This window comes from Crocodylus porosus, unplaced genomic scaffold (genome assembly GCF_001723895.1).
Source record: "Crocodylus porosus isolate Cpor-Errol unplaced genomic scaffold, CroPor_comp1, whole genome shotgun sequence".
Lineage (NCBI taxonomy): Eukaryota > Metazoa > Chordata > Crocodylia > Crocodylidae > Crocodylus > Crocodylus porosus.
In genome coordinates, this window is record NW_017728946.1 from 2,782,176 (window position 1) to 2,802,618 (window position 20,443).

At 44.4% G+C, this 20,443-nt stretch overlaps 1 protein-coding gene across 3 annotated transcripts in view; it reads left to right on the forward strand.

Annotated features, from left to right (window-relative positions):
- The window catches only part of CHD6 (chromodomain helicase DNA binding protein 6), a 183,262-nt gene extending 174,661 nt beyond the window's left edge, over positions 1–8,601 (forward strand). For 2 of the 3 annotated variants that reach the window (XM_019550740.1, XM_019550742.1), the window contains 3 exons: positions 222–341; positions 2,453–2,557; positions 4,948–8,601. In XM_019550740.1, coding sequence (XP_019406285.1) covers positions 222–341; positions 2,453–2,557; positions 4,948–5,835 — 1,113 coding nt within the window. In that variant the 3' untranslated portion in view covers positions 5,836–8,601. The remainder of the gene's footprint in view (positions 1–221; positions 342–2,452; positions 2,558–4,947) is intronic. The other variant, XM_019550741.1, reaches the window with a different exon arrangement.
- The last annotated feature ends 11,842 nt before the right edge of the window (positions 8,602–20,443 follow it).

The following is a 20,443-nucleotide window of genomic DNA, read 5'->3' on the forward strand; positions in this document are numbered from 1 at the left end:
CGGACTTGATGATCTGCTCAGGTCCCTTCTGACCCTACTAACTGTGAAACTATGAAACTATATCCATGAAAATAAACTGCAGTCACTCCAAAACCAAAAAGTAGGACCTGCTTCTTCCAAGACCTATGCAGGAACTCCCTTCAGGCTGTAAGTTTGATCTGCCATTCATCCATAGTGTTTTTAGCCTTCCATCCTCATTAATACTCTTTTTTGTCTTCCAGAATTTTTCAGAGAAGCCCAAACAAAGGAGGCAACGCTGCAAAGACCCCAGCAAATTGGACATAAACTCACTCACAGGGGATGAGCGAGTACCTGTGGTACATACAGGTACAGGACGGAGGGTAAGCAAAAGCATTTTCTGTGCTTTGTCCTTGTCCTTGTCCTTGTCCTTGTTCAGTCTTGAAACACTTAACCAGAGCTTCAGATGGCCCAGGAAATATATTTAGTTCTGAGAAGTAGATAGAATTGCAACAAAATTCTGAAATACATACATTGATCTACACCAGGACCATCCAGCTTCTGAGTGGCTAGGGGCTGTATCCTGCACAGACTGTACTAGTGTGGACCATGGGCCCCCTGGGCTTCACCCTATGCAGGTGCTCCCCACTGCACTGTGCCATGTGGATGCTCCAGTCCCCACCCTCAGCTCTCTTTCTGCACTGCAGTGCACTGTGCAGGCACTTCAGGCTGCCAGCTCTCCCCAGCACCATGGGCTGTGTCATCCACCTCATTCCCTGAACAGGACAGGAAGTGGAAACCAGAGGAGGGAAGGGGATTGCAGAGATTTGGGCTGCTGCTGCAGCCAGAGTGATAGAGTAGAGCAGCAGTTGGGTAGGAGCCTGGGGGCCACAAATTAAACCCTCAAGGACTGCATGTGGCCTATGAACTGCCAGTTGGATAGTTCTGATCTACACCATTCTCAGAATAACATGTGCCAAGGGAGATGTAAATCTCCTGAAAATATGCAACTGCCTCTACAGCAGTGGTTCTCAACCCTTTTAGACTCAAAACACCCTTGTTAGGCTCAAAGCATCTTTCAGAAATGCTAGCTCTTAGCTTTCACTCATTTTTGACTAGAGATAAATAATAGAACAATTCTTTTGTTGCAAAGAACTCACAAGGACCATGACAAATTAAAAATCATTGCTCAGCAGAGTACAGAAAGACTTCTAAATATTCACAGCCAAAACACACAGGTCCCACAACAGCAAAGCAATTCAGCCTTCAGCTTAAAACTCAAAGTTGTATCTTCAAAGTCTGACCTGTGAATTCCTGGTATTATTTCACAAATTGCAATACTCTGATATGATGCAAATGTATTTATTTTGTTCTTCATTTGAGAAGTGCAGGAACTGTATAACTTTCAGAGTCCTATACAGAACAGTGCTGTATAAAGGCAATGGGTAGGTTTGAAAGTGTATTTGTTCACTTGTTTCAGGTATTTTTAAAAAATAGCCCAAAGTCAAGATATCACTGGCTTTTCTTTTTTAGGGAAAACTCCTAATACTCCTCCTGTATTAAAGAAGGAGAAAAAAAAATCTCACACAGTTTAGGTTTTTTATTAAGTCTTTATGGTGATTAGTGACCTCAATGGGACTTACTCATAAAATTCCTTTGTAAAATAAACCCAAGGACTCACTAATGGCGGGTAGTACGTTTTTTAAAAATAATCACCTCAGATTGAAAATAAAATAGTGAATTAGAAAGTGGAGCAGCTGTCCTTGTGCTTCCATGTGCAAAAGTTGCCGCCTGATGGCTGTTGGAGGACCTGTGTGAAATTAATTGGTGATTTTGTCTAGTTCCTGACTGACCCTTCAAAAAGGCCACCATTATCATAACTTAGTTGTTTCACTGGCAGTAGTGACTAAGGGGCAGAGGAAAAAGGGTAGAAGCAAAAAATGGTCCATAGAGACTAATTTGCCCTCAGGACAAGAGTCGAATCATATTGCTGGTGGCAGCAAGAGGCCCTTGCAATCCAGCTCCTTTCATCACAAGAAAGGAGGTACTCTCATTTGCATTTACAGATAGGGAAAGCATAAAGAGGCTTGCCCAGGATCACACAGTGAGTCACTGGTAGAGGAAAACTGGGTTTTGGTTCCTGGCTGAGCCTTAGTTCCATGCCTAAGCTACAAAGTTCTCATTCTTCTCAATGACTAAATAGCAGCAGAATGGGGCTGTATGTCCCCCTAGATCCCATACAGTAGCTATGTGAGAGACCTGTGAGAGACCTGGATTGTTGAGCTACATCAAAATCAAAATAGTCAGACTGTAGATTGCTCTGTAAGAACAACCATTGCCACCAAGTGCCACTGAGTAGCAATACCAGCAGCAGGCCGGAAGACAACTGCACCTAAGCTGTCTAGAAGTATATGCCTAGAAGTGTAATCATATTTCTTGTGTTATTTTGCATAACTCTTTCTGCAATAGAGGTCATCCTTTTACTGTTTTATAGTTAGGGGGAGCCATGGCACCAGCATTGAAGGAATTGCCAAGGTGGCTTGATGCACACTTGGAGTATGCTGTTGCAGCAGACTGGGCTGACATTGTTAAGCTTTCAGTAAGTTAGAGCTTTTGGAGAAATCTGTATCATATCATCTTCTCTTTCTCCTCTCCATCCCCACACCCTTTCTTCCAGTGAGGTTCTCTGAGTTGGAAGGCAAGATCTTCCAATCTTGGAGGGAATATCTACAGGATTAAATCTGATTGAGTTGTTGAGTGGCATCTCAGGGAGGATCTGAGCACTCTGCAAATAAGTGACAAGTAGACAGAGAAAGGAGAGGAATATTTAGAAGTAATTAAAAAGTGAAAGGATAAGTTTCAGTTAAATAACAAGAAAATCTGCCTAGCAGTGAGATTTGGGACATTTAGAAGTAGACAAAACACCAGACACAGGAACGATTATATATGGAGGGGGGGTTTACTGGTACAAGGAACATGTAGGTGTAACCTAATGGATCAGATGAGCAAAATTACCTCAGCCCAGCCTCTAAATTGATTCCTGTAAACTCTGTGTGCAAGTCCCTCATTTCCAGGTCTCAGTGCCTTAAGGCTTCAGTGTAGCAGGGGAACCTTTCTCAAAATTTGTCGCCTATTTTTTCCCATCCCTAAAGTGAGTGACTACCGTAGTGAGCACAAGACTGACATGGGTGAGAGCTCCTAGTAGCTCATACCTCTCTTGGACAGAGATGACAAAGACATTCATCTGATGGTTAGTCAGGGTCAGTCTGTTTGCACATGGCTTGTCCCTTGGACCTCTTTCTCTTACTCACCATCTTCTTGCTTGTAGAGTTGTGCATGATATTCATGCTGGGGGTGGGAGGAGATATTGGTCAGTCTGAAGGTTTGTCTGCTCTACAAGTTGCTTTTAATTGACACTGGAAAGCAACAGATTATTCCATTTCCTCAAGAAATAGAGCACTGCATATCCAGAATGATGCTAGCTCCACCAGCCAAGGTAGTAAGCATCCAGTGCAACCTCTGTCTTGCACAAGCCATTATGTTGACTTCAGATTTGATAGTTTTTTGTGTACACTTTTGACAGGCAGTTTCACTGATGCCTGCATGTATGCCCCACTCACTGTTAGTATGCATCTTTAACACTTGCATGTTTGTTAGCATTTTCCCCCTAGGCCCCAATGGTACCATGCTTTTTGTGAGTGCATATTAGTAATTATTACACTTGCATGCACACAGATGTTAAACTATTAAAAGGGAAGGAGCAAATGTTAGCACAAGCTGGTCTCTGTACCTGCAAAGTCCAGGTGTACATATATGCCTGTACAGATCTGCACATGCGCATTTGGAGGCAGAGTAGAAAAACTATGTTTTTTGTTCAGTAGTTGTGGTATGTAAACTTAAAATATATTTTTATCCAGTTCACAGGACAAATGCATTGTATGAGCTCCTACAGATTAAGTCTCAAAGCAAAATATTTTATACATGAAAAGCCATTATTTCAAACCTATTTGCTATTTTAAACAATAAAAATCAGAACAATATAAGAGGAAGATATTAAACTGTTTGTGATACAAGTGGTGGTGACATGTCTAATACTACAGTATAGATTTTATTTTTTTTTCTAATTTAAATAGATGCAGTTACAGCAGTGTGTGTTCGGTATTGTTGGGTGCGTACACATGTTCTAAGTTGACTTAAAATAAGGTAACTTAACTATGTCAACTAATTGCTAAGTCACACTGGAGCATATACATGTACAGCTCCTTGACATGGTGGTAGCCATCTTATGAGCTAAGTCAGCTTAACTAATGTAACATCTTGGATGTATATTATCTTGTGCCACATTTAAGTTAACTCTGCTCCACATATGTATGTATACTCTGACAGGTAAGTTGACTTAAGAAATTAAGTTTGGCTGAACTGTCAGGAAGTTAGTATCTGTGTACACATCCATTATGTCTAGGTGTCCAAAAGTGCCTTAATGACCATAAAGCTATAGTTAAAGCTGTAAAGGGTGAGAACCACACAACATGCATGTATGCTGTTTCCATGTGCATCTTTTGTAGCTTTGCTCTTATGTATAGCTCTAAGTTGGCCTTAAAATTGAAAAAGTAAACTTTTTCTTTTGGTGTTGGAGCTCTTGGATTGAGCTGCCTCTCATGAAGAATGTCAGTTCTCAGCATGAAAGTACATGCTCATGAAAAACAGGAATTTTACTCTGTGTTGGATGAAAAATATCTCTTCATCTCCACAGGACGTTTCTGACACTGGCTGCATCATACTAGGATGAGAGTGGAGGGATGTTTTGCACTAGCAGCATCCCATTGATGACAATTCTTGATCCTCTCAAAACCCATATTCAGAATCATACGGACAGGTGTTTGTATGTTGATACCATCAGCAACACAGATATAAGCATGTGACAACAAGCTGAGCTTTCTTAGAGGTAATAACTCTTAGGTATCTTTGTTTTCTTTGTTTCATTTTCAGGGATTCTTACCAGAAAGCAAGTTTAATCGTATCCTGACTGAGCCTGTGCTCCGAGACACTGGGCCTCGCCGGAGAGGAAGGAGGCCCAGAAGTGAATTGATTAAAGCCCCTGGTGTTATAGCAGATTCTTCTTCAGGAATGGGACCATTATTCATGAATGGACTTATTGCTGGAATGGATGTAGTTGGACTTCAGAACATGAGAAACATGCAAAGCATCCCTTTAACTGGTCTGGTGGGGTTTCCTGCTGGATTTGCAGCAGTGTCTGCTGGTGAGGATGTCAAAAGCACTCTGAGTATGTTGCCTATGATGTTGCCAGGTATGGCTAGTGTACCACAGATGTTTGGTGTTGGAGGGCTTCTCAACCCACCAATGACAACTACTTGTACTTCAACTGCTCCAAGTTTGTTAACAAGCACAAAAAATGGTACATCAAATGCAGAAAAAGCTACTGAGGACAAACAGAGTAGCCAAAATGTGAAAAAAGAAACTCTTTCTGAAGACAAGCCTGGTCCTAGTTCATTTTCTGATCAGACAGAATCTGCAATAACAACCAGTAGTCCTGTAGCTTTTAATCCATTTCTTATACCAGGAATGTCCCCTGGACTGATCTATCCATCAATGTTTCTTTCACCCAGTATTGGCATGGCATTGCCAGGTATACAGCAAACCAGACTTTCTGAGGTGACAAACCTAGAAAGCCAGAAGCGGAAGAGGAAGAAAACTAAAGGGGAATCAGCAAATCCAGAACAAGAAACTGTTGCGCTCTCTGAAAAAGAAAGAACAAACAGTCAAAACTGTATAGAGCAAACACCACCTTTGTCAACAGAGAAAGAACATGATGTACCAGCGGAAGAGACGGAGTCAAGAGAAATTAATAGAAATTAGAACTTTTGTTTCATTAAGAAAAAGATTGTGGCTTGTAAGTTTCTTATCCCATAAATATTTGTTACTTACCCTCTTGCCCCCACTTCACCTTCATAAAACCTGTGTTTCCATGAGTAAATATTATCTACCTAACTCCCTGTAAAAAAACTATGGTGACATAACATACGTTAATAGTTGCAGGGTCTTGCCACTTTATTAGATAAACAGTGTTGTTTAGGTAGGATTGGAGGCATGGAATTTGTGTTCAGTTGTTTATCCCAGACAACAATAATAATTCCAGTACTTGGTCAGGCCTCCAAATTGCTGACTTATTTGAGAAGAAGAAGAAGCAAAAAGAGCAAAAGTCCTTATCTCTTGATCTAAATGCAGACAAGGGCATTCCTTTTTAGAGTGACTCTGAATGAAAAACTTTGTATTGGGGGGTAAAAAGCACAGTTATAATAAGTGCTACTAATGTGTATTTTGGTTTAAAGTATTTCTGTATTTTACCCTCGTTACTAGAATAGTAGATAGACAGAAGTATATAACTAATGTTTGAAAATCCGTATATTGATTTCTTTTTTAAAAAAACATAACTGGTAATGATATAATTTCTTTCCCTTGCCCCACAAAGTTTGGGAGAGAAACTACAACAAAAGAAAATATTACTTAGACATTATTCTATATTTTTTTAAAACCAAAGTTTGGTTTTATGTTAAGTGGAATTTCAATTGCCCTTTCCCTGTTCGTTACAAAAACTTTTTCAGCTTGAGCTGAGAAGTTTTTGCATATTTGCATGTCTTTTATTGCAGTTAATGCACCTATCGCTACCAGTTACTTCACCATTCTGCTAATATTTAGTTCTCATTTATGGCATAAAAAGAACTGTAAAGTTATTGTTTCAGCTATGAACAGGTCACTCTGATTTTAATGTTCCTGTATGAACACTGAGGCTCTGTTTTTTACTTTTAACATTTAATGTTTCTCCTACCTTTCCCAGAAATAATGTCATCAAAAAACAAGGGGGAGTGGGGAGCTGTAGACCAGTTTTACATTTTTGAATGTCTTTGAAAAGGACTGTTGAGGTTTTTCAAAGTGTGAGCTTATTCTCCTCCTTTTAGAGTTAGACTGTGAAGAGCATACTTCGGTTTCTTCTTTCCATTCCTCTCTATTTGCTGTTAAACAGTGTTTCCTAGTGCTCCTATTGGTAAATATTTCTGGAGTATGCATTTTAAATTAACAATTTTTTTCATGCTATCAACTTCCCAAAGTTCTACTCCTATTAGTTCTCTTTATCCTCACTCCTATTTAATTTTTCTTTCACTTGGGCTTGTTCTTATTTGCAGCTCATGATTTGTGACTTGAAATAAACATATAGTGGTGCAGCAGTGAGATGGCAGACTAATTGAGGGTGTTGAAAGCATGCTAGTAATCTGTTTCACATTTGGTTGTCACTATTTACTGTATTTTTTACTTATTTTCTGTTACAGTTTTGCTAATTTATCTAATGGTCCAAATGTTTTGACATAACTATTTCAGTTTGCATTATTTATTTATGATGCTTTTTGTCATTGTCTTTTATACATTTGGGATTATAAATTATGTACGTGATAAAATTAGCATCTCAAAGCAGTCTGTTACCCATGGCCTAACAGCAAGCCACGTTTATATCTTCAAGGAATGTATTCCCATTTTATTGGATTGGAAGCATTCTTTAAAAATATGTAACCAATCATAATGCAAAAAGAACCCCAGAGAATTAAATCTTATTCTATTTAATAACACTCTTGTAGCATAGATACTGTATTGCTATTGACGGATTTCTTAGAAATGCTGCTATCGCTATTTAACTAACATTTGTTCAGTTTTGCCTCCAGTGGAAGCAGAAAGGTTTTTTTCAGCTGTCAAATCCAAAATCAATATAATTTATTTATGTAAAAAAAATCACTTGATATATTTTTTAACCTTTTAAGTACTAACTTTCTTTTTATTCAGTAGAAGAACATGTATTTGCCCTAAATTCTTAAAATACACAAGCTATAAAACTTATATATCTTCAAAGCCTTACTGTGAATGGATATAGAAATCTCTGCAGAGTCCATTTCATGTATGGGATGGTTATTTTTCCAGGGTTTCACTCGTAAGGAATGGGATTGCAAATGAAATGTTTTTAACTAGCCAGCATGCTCTTTACTTGTTCTTACTTATCAAATGTGTATCTTAAATCTCTGGGTGTTTAGGCTTCTTTTTGACTGCTATTGTGTGTGGCCCTTTTTGCAATCTGATAGAGATACTCTGTGATTTATTTACACTATAAGGCATAAGTTGCTTCTTATTACTTTCTGTCATACACAGAAAAGATGCCAAATTTTCACCAGTTTTCATTGGCACTCACACAAACATACGTTCTTCACCAAATGTGCTAAAAAAGTAATTGTCTGTGATCCTGAACATGGTTAAAAAGCAAAAGATTTAAAAGTCAGATTTTTATTTTTTTAATTTAGTGACTAGATTATGCTTATCTTTCAAACTTGGCAGAGCCTTGCTACAGATGTATATAATTTTTTCAGCAAATACATGTGAATGTTTAATTCACTTGACTCAGTGCTTAAACGTTACTTGCCTTTTTCTCAGCATGAACAATATCAAAAGCTATTGTATACATAACATCCCTCTCTCTAAGGTTGCTCCTCATGTGAGCCAAGGGATTGTGCATTATTTACTCTGGGGGATGACAAATTGCAATTGATCCACACATTTTTAAATAAACTGAACTAGTTTACCAGACTAAGACCTCAGCTGTATCCATCAGCCTTTGCTGCTTTCAGCATAATTTTTCACCCTTTAACTCCCCAACATTCTTGAAGAACTAATGTAATGAAGCAGTCTAAGTTACATGACGGATTTAAATGCAATTAGCTCAGTGGCAACTATGCTTAGGTTCTTCATTAAAAATAGTCAGTGGAAGGCTAGAAAACTAGTGATGAAATCCAGGAGAACCAGTAATAAACCTTTGCACTTATACAGCATCTTTCCACAGAAAAGGAGAGGGTATTTGGTATCTTTTATTGAGATCCTGAATGTCTCCATTTAAAACTTGTACCATGCTAGTAGGTGCCAAATAAATGCTTGTAATATTATTCAATCTAAGGATTGCATGCTTCAGAAAAATAGGTGTCAATTCCATTTTACAAGTGGCTAAGCGGATAAACAGAAATATGCATCAAATGGAGTTTCACAATACAACATTCACTTATCTTCATCTTTAGAATTGTGACCCAGAGTAATTTCAGGTATCACAAGCCAATTAGTTTAATTAGTTTAGGCATAAGATGGAATGCAATGTTTGTTACAGTGTCACACAAAGTGTGCACACTATACTCTACTGACGGCCATTGCTTCAAGCCTTAGAAGGGCTTTGCATTTACCTGAATTTAATATAAGCATTCATGAAGAGTACAATGCTGTCAGTTTCAGCCTTGAAACTGACAAGCTCTTTTCGTTTTCATTTTCTTTCAGTAATCAGTTTTGAGCTGCTATTAGAAGTCTTGAAAACGAAGGGAACTAGTCTGCATACTGACTAGTTTAATAGCATCCCTACAAGAACTGCTTTCCTTTGGCGGTTTCCAGCACAGTTAAGTGGAGTACAGTTAGACTAGCATCTGCAATCCCTTTAGGCTGAGAGCTTAAATTACTCGGTTTGTGTCAGAGGCAGGCAGTAGTACCCAGGTACTGGTTCACTTTTCCCTGCAGCAGCATGGGGAAATTGCCCACACCACTGCTTCTCCCATGGCAGGCCTAGGGAAAATGCCTGCTACTGAATGCCTGTTGCTGAAGCCCCCCCACCATCAGATATTACTGAAGTCCACATCTGTGAGCCACATCAAATGTCTCTGCAGGCTTGATGCAGCACCCATGCCATAAGTTGCGAACTCCTGAAGTAGGCCATTACAATTATAGTTAGTACTCAGTTAAGGTCAGTTAACTGAAGTACAATTAAGTTACAAAGTAGATAGCAGAGCTAAAAGATGCTACTCACATGAGTATCTTATGCACTCAGCTGATATGAAGATAACCAAAACTTGTTACAATGTAAACAGTAGGCAAAACCTTATGCCTGTTATTGTATTATGCAGTGAATTAAAGCAGTGTTAAGGACATGGCCAAGCATCTGGGACAAAGCAAAGTGGCAACTTCCATTTTGCAATCATGAATGTGCAACTACCAGCATCAACCACGTTGTCTTCTCCCCCCATCCCTCCCTACCCCAGTCAGTGCCCAGGGCAATTGCTCTTATTGTTCCCCCTAGTTATGCTACTGGTGAATTATTTGCTTATACCATATACATGTAAGCAGGAAAACCAGTATGTTGCTGAGCCTCTGCTTTGTAGGTGGAGGTACAGTATCTGCAATCAGCTTCATACTATGCAGATTAGGTGTGAACCTTTGCCATTTCACAAGATGTTAATATGTGCATCTCAAACAAAGTTCAGGTGTTGTCCTGTCCAGATCTTTCTTTAAATATATTTTGCAGTGCATAAGTACCATTGCTCCCTGTCGCAGGGCTCTCAGGCATCCTGCAACTGAGACTAGAAATAGCTTGGGAGAGACCCCTAGGGGCGGAAAAGGGGAAGCACAACTGCCAGTTACTAGGCTTGTGCAGGTGCCGGTTGCCCTAGCAACCAGGGAAGCCGGGAGCCAGGAAGGGGTGGAGCTTAGCCCTTCTTAAGCCCAGGTAGAAGGCCAGGAGTTCAGTTCCCCTCTGGTGACCGCAAGAGCAGGAGCTCTGCGGGTGAGCTGAGCAGCCCGGGTCAAGGGTGCAGCCTGACCGCTCTGACTGGCCACAATGATGCAGGGGAAAAGGGAACTTGGACAGAGGTAAGGCAGAGCCTCCATAGAGTGGAGCTGGGTCTATGAGCTTGGGGCTTATGATTACGTTACGAGCCATTAGGCTTCTGGTTATGTTGTAGCCGCTTGGCTCATGATTTTTGTTGTTGTTATACCAGAGGACTGGGTGAGGCTGTAGGGGTCTGAGGAGGCCTCATGGGGGCTCCCCAGTAGCTGGGGGGTTCCCGGTGCCCAGCGGGGGCACAGTGAGCAGTGCCACAGTGGGCACAGCGTTTCGAGTACCAGAGAGGCACTCGGTGTGTGGGGGTTGTAGCCCCAGCCACGAATGGGCGCTCAGGCCCCGGAGGGGGCAACCAGCCGGAGAGGCGCGGCTTAGGCCCCGGAGGGGGCAACCAGCCGGAGAGGCGCGGCTTAGGCCCCGGAGGGGGCAACGGGTGCGAGAGGTGCGGAAAAGGCCCTAGAGGGGGCAACGAGCATGGGAAGCATGCGACAAGCCCAGACGAGGGGTAGTAAAAAGCCCAAGAGTGAGAAGGGCGCTGACGACCCAAAGGCGAAAGAAGGGGCCGGGACCAGATACTGTGTTCCTGGGGAGGATCATTCTGGCAACAACTGCGAGGCTTGGGCTGCGGTGCAGGGGGAGAAGGGAGCCGCAGACAGCGCCCCCAACCATCGGGGCGCATATAAATGGGCAGCTTCCCGCTAGGTTTAATCATTCTTCTCTTATGAACAAGATCAAGATGTGGCAGGCGAGAATAGGCGGGTGGTGGGCCCATTGCAGAAATCGAGAGCTGCACGTGCAAAGAGACTCCAAAAGTGAGACTTTTGTCACACTCCCCAAGTTAAAGCCTGAATTCTGCTCATAGAGAAGCAGGAACTTTACACATTTGTCTTTCACAGATATTGTCAGGATTTATGTATATCTATCTTCATATTCACAAAAAGTAAACACATGAGAATTCTGATATGACATAGAATAGAAAGATACCTTACATTTATGTAGTACCTTTCATTTTAAGAGCACTTAAAGAAGGAGAAATGCAGAGTGTTACACAGACAAATACAGAGTGCTGCACCTAGAGCGTAAAAATATCCAGCACACTGACTGGCTGGGGAATGACCCTCTCAGTAGCGCAGAAGCGGAAAGGGATCTCAGAGTCATAGTGGACTTCAAGATGAACATGAGCCACCAGTGTGACGAAATCATCAGCAAAGCTAACTGCACTTTATCATGCATTAGCAGATGCATGACGAACAGATCCAAGGAGGTGATACTTCCCCTTTTTGTAGCATTGGTCAGACCACAGTTGAAGTACTGTGTCCAGTTTTGGCCATGGTACTTTAAGAAGAATGTGAATAACCTCAAGAGGGTCCAGAGGAGGGCCACTTATGGTTAAGGGTTTGCAGACCAAGCCCTATGAGAACCTCTGCAAGAGAAGGCTGAGAGGTGATCTTGTGGCCGCCTACATGTTCATTGGAGGGGGAAAGCAAGGAACAGGAGATGCCCTGTTCACCAGGGTACCTCTTGGGGTAACAAGGAACAATGGTCACAAACTGACAGAGTATATTTAGGCTGGACATCAGGAAGGACTTATTCATGGTAAGGGTGGCCAGAATTTGGAACAGACTTCCAAGGGAGGTGGTGCTCTCCTCTACCTTGGGGGTCTTTAAGAGAAGGCTGGATAGGTCATCTAACCCCAGCATGCTTTCCTGCCCAGGGCAGGGGGTCAGACTTGATGATCTGCTGAGGTCCCTTCCAACCCTAGCATATATGAATCTATAAACATTTCATGGATTCAGAAACATTGTTAAAGACACCTAGTACTGAAATACTGTCTGCTAAATGGTATCCTTCCTTAAAGTATGACATTAAGAGTGCGTCTACAAGAGACATATACTGCAATTGCCTAATTAGCTCTGCAGTAAATATCTTGATGTCCTCGTGTGCAGGGCAATCCAGCTGGAGTAAACTAATTAATTCCATAGCAAGATCATACTTGTAAGTACAAGCAGTATCCTGCTGCGGGTTTTTTTACTCTGCAGCAGCACATGCGTAGATGCTGATACAGCTGGCTGGGGTATGAGGGTGTTGCAGTGCAGGGGCTGCCTGCTGGCTAGCCCTGCACCAGCATCCCCTCTAAGCTGTGCACATGCATGGCTGTGCACAGTACAAGATCATGCCACAAAATAACTTTTTAATATACATACAGTGACATACCGACAGGGGGCGGTAGGGGGCTACGGCCCCCGAGCGCCAGCTTGGGGAGAACATCCAGTGCTGTAGCAAGCATCCGGCTGCTTGCCACCCATCCCAGCCTGGCTGCAGGCTGCTGCAGAAGTGAGGAGGGACAGGCACACTGAGATACCTGCGCACACCCAGCTAGGATTGCTCACGAATCGCTAAAGCTTAGAGGGAACATTGCCTTGCACTGGAGCACCTCCATGCCTTAACCAGCCCTTCCACAGGCCCCTGCCAACTGGGGCTGCTTTGACCCAGTTCAACATACTGTGGTCTCAGGTGCCTGGGAACAATAAACTCCAGAATTTATTGCTTCAAATTAAGTAACAGTACAGCACAGCAGCCCACAGCAGCTAGGAAAAGGAGTAAATAAGTTTTCATTACCCAGTTCAAACTACAAAGAGCAGAGTAATTTTCTGAAATTAAATCTGGTCACGGCATCTGCCCAAACACTTCTACTTTGCCTTAACAAAACCTATAGGATCTTCAATGACCAAGTAGCCAGAACCTATATTATGTATCATGTGAAAGTACTTTTGTGTTCCTTAATATTATTTTGGGGAATTGAATCAGCACCAAGTCAGAAAGAAGAATACTACTTGCAGACTACAAATACGGCTTCTTGCAGCAAATGAAATATTTTCAAAGCATAGGAGAGTATATGACTAAAGAAAATCTTGCCTATACCACAAAAACCACAGACTTTGGAATTCTCAATACAATTACACTTTCCTCTTGGTCAGACAGAGCCTGACCTATTTCAGTGCTATAAGCAGCTGTGTCCAGAAAGGACTAGTAATCATTATGATGTGTTGCTTTTAAAGCACCCAGAAATGTACTAACTGCTCTACAGAATTAGTAAAAAGATAAAGTATGTGATTCTTCACTGTCTTGCACCTTGTGTGATCAGTTTCACCAATGCAAAAGAGCTAAAAAATGGTATCAGGCAAGAATGGTAGTTTTTATACACAGTGCCCGATTCTTCACTCTGCCTAATTGTGTTCATGCATACCGTGCATATGGTACAAAGGGGGAGAGGCAAGGGAGTTATGGGACCAATGCTGCTGCAAGGAGCTGGTCGTAGCTTTCTGACTGTCAGCCACTCAGCTCCAATGTGAGATTACACTACTGGGATGTGTCTACACATGCTTTTACACATACCTAAACTTTATGCGCATTTGCCTAATGTATATTAAGGCAATTGAGATGTACATCTACACATGCATGTGCATTAAGGCGCTCTAGCTGTTTGCACCTAAATTTGATACCTGCTTTTACAGGTATCAAATTTGAGCATGAATAGCCTAAAATTGCCATTTTTAAGGTGTATTAAGTGCATGTACGTGTAAACCTGCACCCTTAATGTACCTTAAAAATAGCTAATGAGCCTTAAATTGGTATGTGTAGATGCACTCCTGGAGAATCAGGTGTAATCAAGATCCACTACATCTCTCCCCTACTTGTCTGCCCACAATGGCACATTATCCTTGAGATGCTGTACTCCCCCTCCATGGAGTGATGGGTGAATGGAAGAACATAACTGGCCTACCATTACCAGCTTTCTGTTGGCTGCCAGTTTGCTTGCAATATGGGTAGTTTAAATTCACTACATTATGAAAAATGGCCAAGTGACCTGAAGCTGCCAGAGAGGGATCAGAGGCCCAAGTGACTGGAAATTGGTGCCAGGGGCCCAAGCAGGTGGATGGAGGCTGTCAGAGAGAGGCTGGAGCCCGAGGGATTGGAAACTGATACAGACTAGAGAGTCCAACAAGGATGACAACAGAATGACATTTATGAGGCATGGGCGTGGCTATGGGGGCAGCTGGGGCCACAATTAATACCCATAAGGCAAGTTACTACCCTAAGGCACAGAAAGAACCACTAAGACTGCAAGGGTCACCTGGAGGACAGGACAGGTGCTAGCAGGGCATCGAACCATGGCAGTATTGGACAGCAAGTCCATTGTGGGGTGCTGGGGGAAGGGGGGAAGAAAGTGAGAAACAGAAATTAACAGGACTAAGCACTAACTCAGGGGCATCTGGGAATGCTCCAGGACTCAGAGGCAACCTCCTAATTCTCTCAATATAAAAGCCTTGGTCTGTCTGTCCATAATGCTTTATTCACACTCTGGTTGGCTGTCTGGGCAGCCAATCAGAGTGCAAATAAAGCAGTAGGGACAGCTGGCAGCAGAGTGCTGCCATGACAGCAGGGACAGCGGGGTGGGGATAGCAACAGTGTGAAGGGGTGAGGAATGGGGTCAGGGCCACCATGGCAGGGAGGGGGATGGGAGGGAATGGCCCTAGGCCCAAACCCAAACCACCAGGGGGGAATGGGGTTGGGCCCAAATTGGGTGGGGGTTATCGGGGCTGCAAGGCTGGACACTGGGCTCTGTCCCTGCTGGCCCCCTGGGGGTTATGGGGGAGTGGCTCTGACCCCGAAGTGGCAGGGGCGAGGGTGGCCCCAGCCCTGGGCCTCATCCCCGCCCAGCTCCTCTCCCCCCCACAGCAGGCAGCAGCAATGGAGTGGGGGTGCTGGCCCTGTCCCCCCTGCTTCCTGGAGGCTGTGAAAACAGAGCAGACGAGGGGAGGGGAGGGGGAGTTTGGGTTTGGGCCGGGGCCACTCTCTCCCATCTCCCTCCCTGTAGTGGTAGCCCTGATCCCATCTCCATCTGCTGACCATTCCCCACAGCCCTGCAGGTGGCTGCAAGGGAACAAATGGGGTGGCGGAGCCAGCAGATGGAAGCGGGGGGCCAGCCCAGCCCCAAATGTGGGCAGAGCAGGGCCAGACACAGGCTTCTGTCCCTGGCCATCCCTCCCCCCACCCATCATTCTTGATAGGCAATTGGCTAGTTTATATATAAACAGGCACGGCAGGTGATATAGCAAGGGAGTATGCTGAGGAGATGGAGTGGGAGCAGGATCAGGTTGGTGTCACAGCCACCCTCAGGGGCTGGTCCTGCTACAGTCTTCCTGTCACTGATTGTTTTCTTGCTGTATCTGATTTTCTGGTCTCTAGCCAACTGGTCAAGGCCCAATCAAAATCATCTAGACCAGTATTTCTCAACCTGTGGGTCATGAGATGTGCAATAATACATGAAAGGGGCATGAACAAACATTAAGAATGGATTTTTCCTTTAAAGGAGAAAAATGTGGGAAACCGTGGCTTTTCTCTTGTAGGCTGGCAGAGTTCTAGCCTACAAGGGGCTGCTTGGGACCCCCTCCTGCTACGCAGACAACCTTCTGCCTCACATGCTGGCAGGCTGGATCCTGGGGTTGAAGGGCAGTGGGTCAGGAGTGAGGGGCACTAGGTTGCGACTAGCCATCAATGTTTATAAATGGATCCTGATACATAAAAGGTTGAGGACCACTGATCTAAATGCTAGTTTCTTCTGTCTGTCTATATTGGTTCCCTGATATTGCTGTTCCACACCTGTCTATGGTTTCTTCTCAGTCTCAATGGTAACTATGTAATAGGTCCTTGGCTCAATGACAGCTTGGACAGTGACCTTTTGCCACTGCTGTGTGTGACTCTTGACTGGTTGAACACAGACCGTTTCCCTTAAGCAGAGGCCTCAAGTGTTTGGTTCCTCTAATGTAATATGCTACCTAGGTATACTTGGCAAAGTGTGCCTTCAGTTTCCTAATTACTGTTCTTGTTTGAATATCCTCTAGATAGCCCGCCTCCAAAAAATAATTTAATGTAACCATGTAACTTCTGTAATTGAATGCAAACAGGTCTGTCCCAAACTTTTTTCCCCTCAAGGTTGTATTGGGAACCTGCGAGTCTGTAACATCTCCTTCTGTTGTCCATCTCCATGCTCTTAGCACACCTTGCATCATTCTATGTATGTTCTCACCTGGGAATTCATGCCTGACTATTAGACATATTCCCGAGCTTGTTGCAGGCATACCTCTATTCCTAGGTGCAAAGTATGTATTCTTTTCATTATATCCTGTTTTAGATTGGCAGGGATTACTACTCAGTCACTTTTAAACAAGATCTCATCCTGTGCACACAACTCATCCCTAACCTACAAGTAGGGAATGACTGACTTCCTTACAATCTGGCCACCCCTGGAGTACAATTCATATCACAGTCTGTAGCTGTTAATCCAATTCTGTGCTCTCCTGTATTCTCTCGAGGGTCCCTTTGGATATAGGGAGGTATGGTAGTACATAGATTTGATCTCCTGTTCTGTGGGCCCAGGTGTACTTTGGAAGGTCAGCCCTGCTCAGTGTCTGCCACTAGCAATGACTTCCCTATATAGTACCTGATGTTCACATCCTAGCACTGAAGTCACAAAGCATGTACTTTGATACAATTTACAATGTTTTCCATCAGTGGCCTGTGATCAGAATGCACATCCACCTTCTCTCTGAAGGTGAACTGGAAGAACACAGCCAGGATTGCCTTTTCTATTTGCACATATACTCTTTCCATATCAGGGCCCAGCCAGCAAATGCCATGGGTTGCTGGTTCTCCATTAATGCTACTCCTAGGTCTCCCTCTGAGGCATCACACTGAAGTAATGAACCTAGCAATGAAATCACAACTACAAGACGTGTCCCTCACTTATAAGCTTTAATTCTTTCAAATCCTTGGTCCTGGGCTTCTGCCCAGTTCCATACTACCTTCTTGTGTGTTAATTGTCTCAAATCTTTGCAGTCCTTTAACAGGTATGCACAGAATCTGGGAAGATAGTTAGACAAGCCTATAAATTGCTGGACTACCTTCACATCTGTTGGTATATTTCCTTAATGGCTCTCAATTTTTCAGGGTCAAGCCAGAGTCCTGCCAAGGTAAGAGGATGGCCAGTGTAGGAGACCTCAGTCCTCCTCAACTTCTGCTCATCTGAGTGTAAATAAATGTTCTGATCCCTACACTTATTCAGAAGCTGTCACAGCTTAGCCTCATGGTTCTAGATAGAGCCTGAGAAAGGCAAGTCAAGGGCCAGAGTGTAAGAGACGGGGGCTAGGGAGCCCAGAGCATAGGAGACAGTGGCCAGGGAGCCCAAAGCACAAGAGACAAGGGGCCGGGGGCTCAGAGCACAGGAGATAAAGGCCAGGGACCCAGAGCATGGGAGAAAGGGGGCTAGGGGCCCAGAGAGTGACATACAGAGAGGGCTGAGGCTGAGAAAACCAGGCCAAAAGAAGTGGGCCATAGCTAGAGGCTGGTAGCCAAAATAAATGAGCTAAAGCCAAGAGGACTGAGGCCTCTGCAGGAAGGTCCAGGACATGGTCCGAATAACACCGGCAAGGCACGGGTGTGGCTACAAGGGAGGATGGAGGCCACAGTTATCACTCCTGTGCTCTAAGGTGCAGATAGCATTAGGGGACCATGATTCAGTTAGGGGGAACAATTCGGCCATCAGGGAGGATGAGGGGCAGGGACATCAAGGCTCCCCCCCAGAGGCAGAGCCTATCACATTGCACTATGGAAAACCTCTATCCCAGCCACTATACAGACCATTTGGAAATGCTTATGTCAGAGTTTAAGGGCCTCAAGCCACCAAGTTCTTTCAATTTCTGTGAAACTTCGAGAGACCTCCACCCCCGCCTCCATGATGTCTGTAGGCCTCACTGGAGCACTGATATATATATATACACATACACACTGCTCACACAAAGGCTTTCCTAAAGCATTGACCAGAGTAGGCCTGACTAGCAACCCTGACCCATGCATAAACTCCTCACATAAATAAAGCTTAACATGTGGGCCAGATGAGTATTCCTACCAAAATACAGGCAGTGCAAGGTGCAGGATAGTTTAGTACCAGGATGATAAGGCTGGAACAAGAATACCAGGTCAGGATATGAAACCAGCAAGACGGTTTGAGATATTCAAGATACAGATGGAATACAATACATTTCCTTTAATCATGGTATAAAAGGAGAATTGGAAATCAGGGGCACTTTGTAGCATCCTAGGGGAGCCTGCATGGTGTTGTGCTGACTACCTTGTCACAGGTACAAATTCCTTAACTCCTGCTCTGATGTACTTGTTAGGCCAAAACCTGATAGGGCTGTGCTTGTAGACAATAAATCTGGCCGAATCTTTTCCACCAAACTGAGCCTGTGGTCATTCTTTAAGACAAAGCTGGCGTTGGGATATCTTGGCTGTGACTTTTGCCAGTACCAAAGCTCCTGAGACTTCAACACTAACATCACATAAGTAACACCTTACAAGGACAACAGCAATGACGACACTGATAACAGCCAACAACAATGTCCTTCTCAAGCTACAGCATACAAACTTTCTTCAGAATTTTTAGAAGTACAACATCAAGGTCTCATTGACTGAATGGACAGACCATTGGCTCCAGCTCTGTGGAGATCAGTAGGGTAGGGGAGATCAGTGAGATTTGGAAAGCTATAAATAAAAAGCACATATGTAAATACTGTTTTCCTCCTTCAGACTAGTAATTTTGTTTGCACTAGTGAATATCATATTGAATTGGATAAAAGCTGTATAATGTTCTCCTCGTATTAACTCCTTGTGATGGAACTGTTTTACAGGGACCTTGTGCTGTGAGTCAGGGTGGTGGCCACAAGTCAGGGACATGAGCTGGCACTTCCACTGACTGCACAGAGTGTAAAACAGGAGAGTTACAGGCAACTAAAAAGGTAACATGGTGGAGGAGGGTTCTGTCGATGGTGATTTGGTGAAATCTAAGCAAGTTGTGTTCGTTCCTTGTAGGGTGACTGTGGCAGGGCACCCTCTAGGGGTGCCATGACCTCCCCTAGCGCCCTTACCTACCGTGCCAAATCAGGTCCCAAATGCACCCTCTATCTTGCCCACCACGTCTTGCTGGTAAATATCAAAGGGAGGCTGCCTTCCTGCCCTCCTTGGCACGGTGCCTGCCTTGCTGTACTGGGGCTCTGTCCAATTGCCCGCCTGTATCCTCACAGGTACCCCCTCGCTGCCCTCACTGCACCAGGGCCTGTCTCCCGTGCTCTCGCCCACACTGGGGCCTGTCTCCCGTGACTCTCGTAGCCCGCACCGGGGCCTTGCCCTTATACCGTCGCCCTCCCTGGGCCTTGCCTCTCGCTCTCGCCCCCCGCAACCGGGGCCTGTGCCTCGTGCTCCCCGCCCGCACTGGGGCCTTGCTTGCGCCTCTTGCGCTCCCCGCCCGCACTGGGGCCTTGCTTGCGCCTCTTGCGCTCCTCGCCCGCACTGGGGCCTTCTCACAACAGGGCTCAGGCAGCCTCAGCCTTACTTGGCCCCAGACCCCTTTCCTGGGTCTTTCGCCCTCACGGGCTTCTCCCAATTGGGGCTCAGGCGGCCTCAGCCTTACCTGGCCCCCCAGAACCCTTTCCTGGGTCTTACGCCCCACTGGGGCTCCTCCCAATTGGGGCTCAGGCAGCCTCAGTCTTACCTGGCCCCCAGACCCGCCTTCTTGGGTCCTACGCCCACTGGGCTCATCCTGATAATTGCCCACACTGGGGCCAGGGTCGGGACACCCCAAAACACAGTGCCCTCTGCAGCGCCAGGAACCGCCCCCACTGCTGGGGAGCTCCCCTGAGGCCTCCTCCACCCCTACAGCCT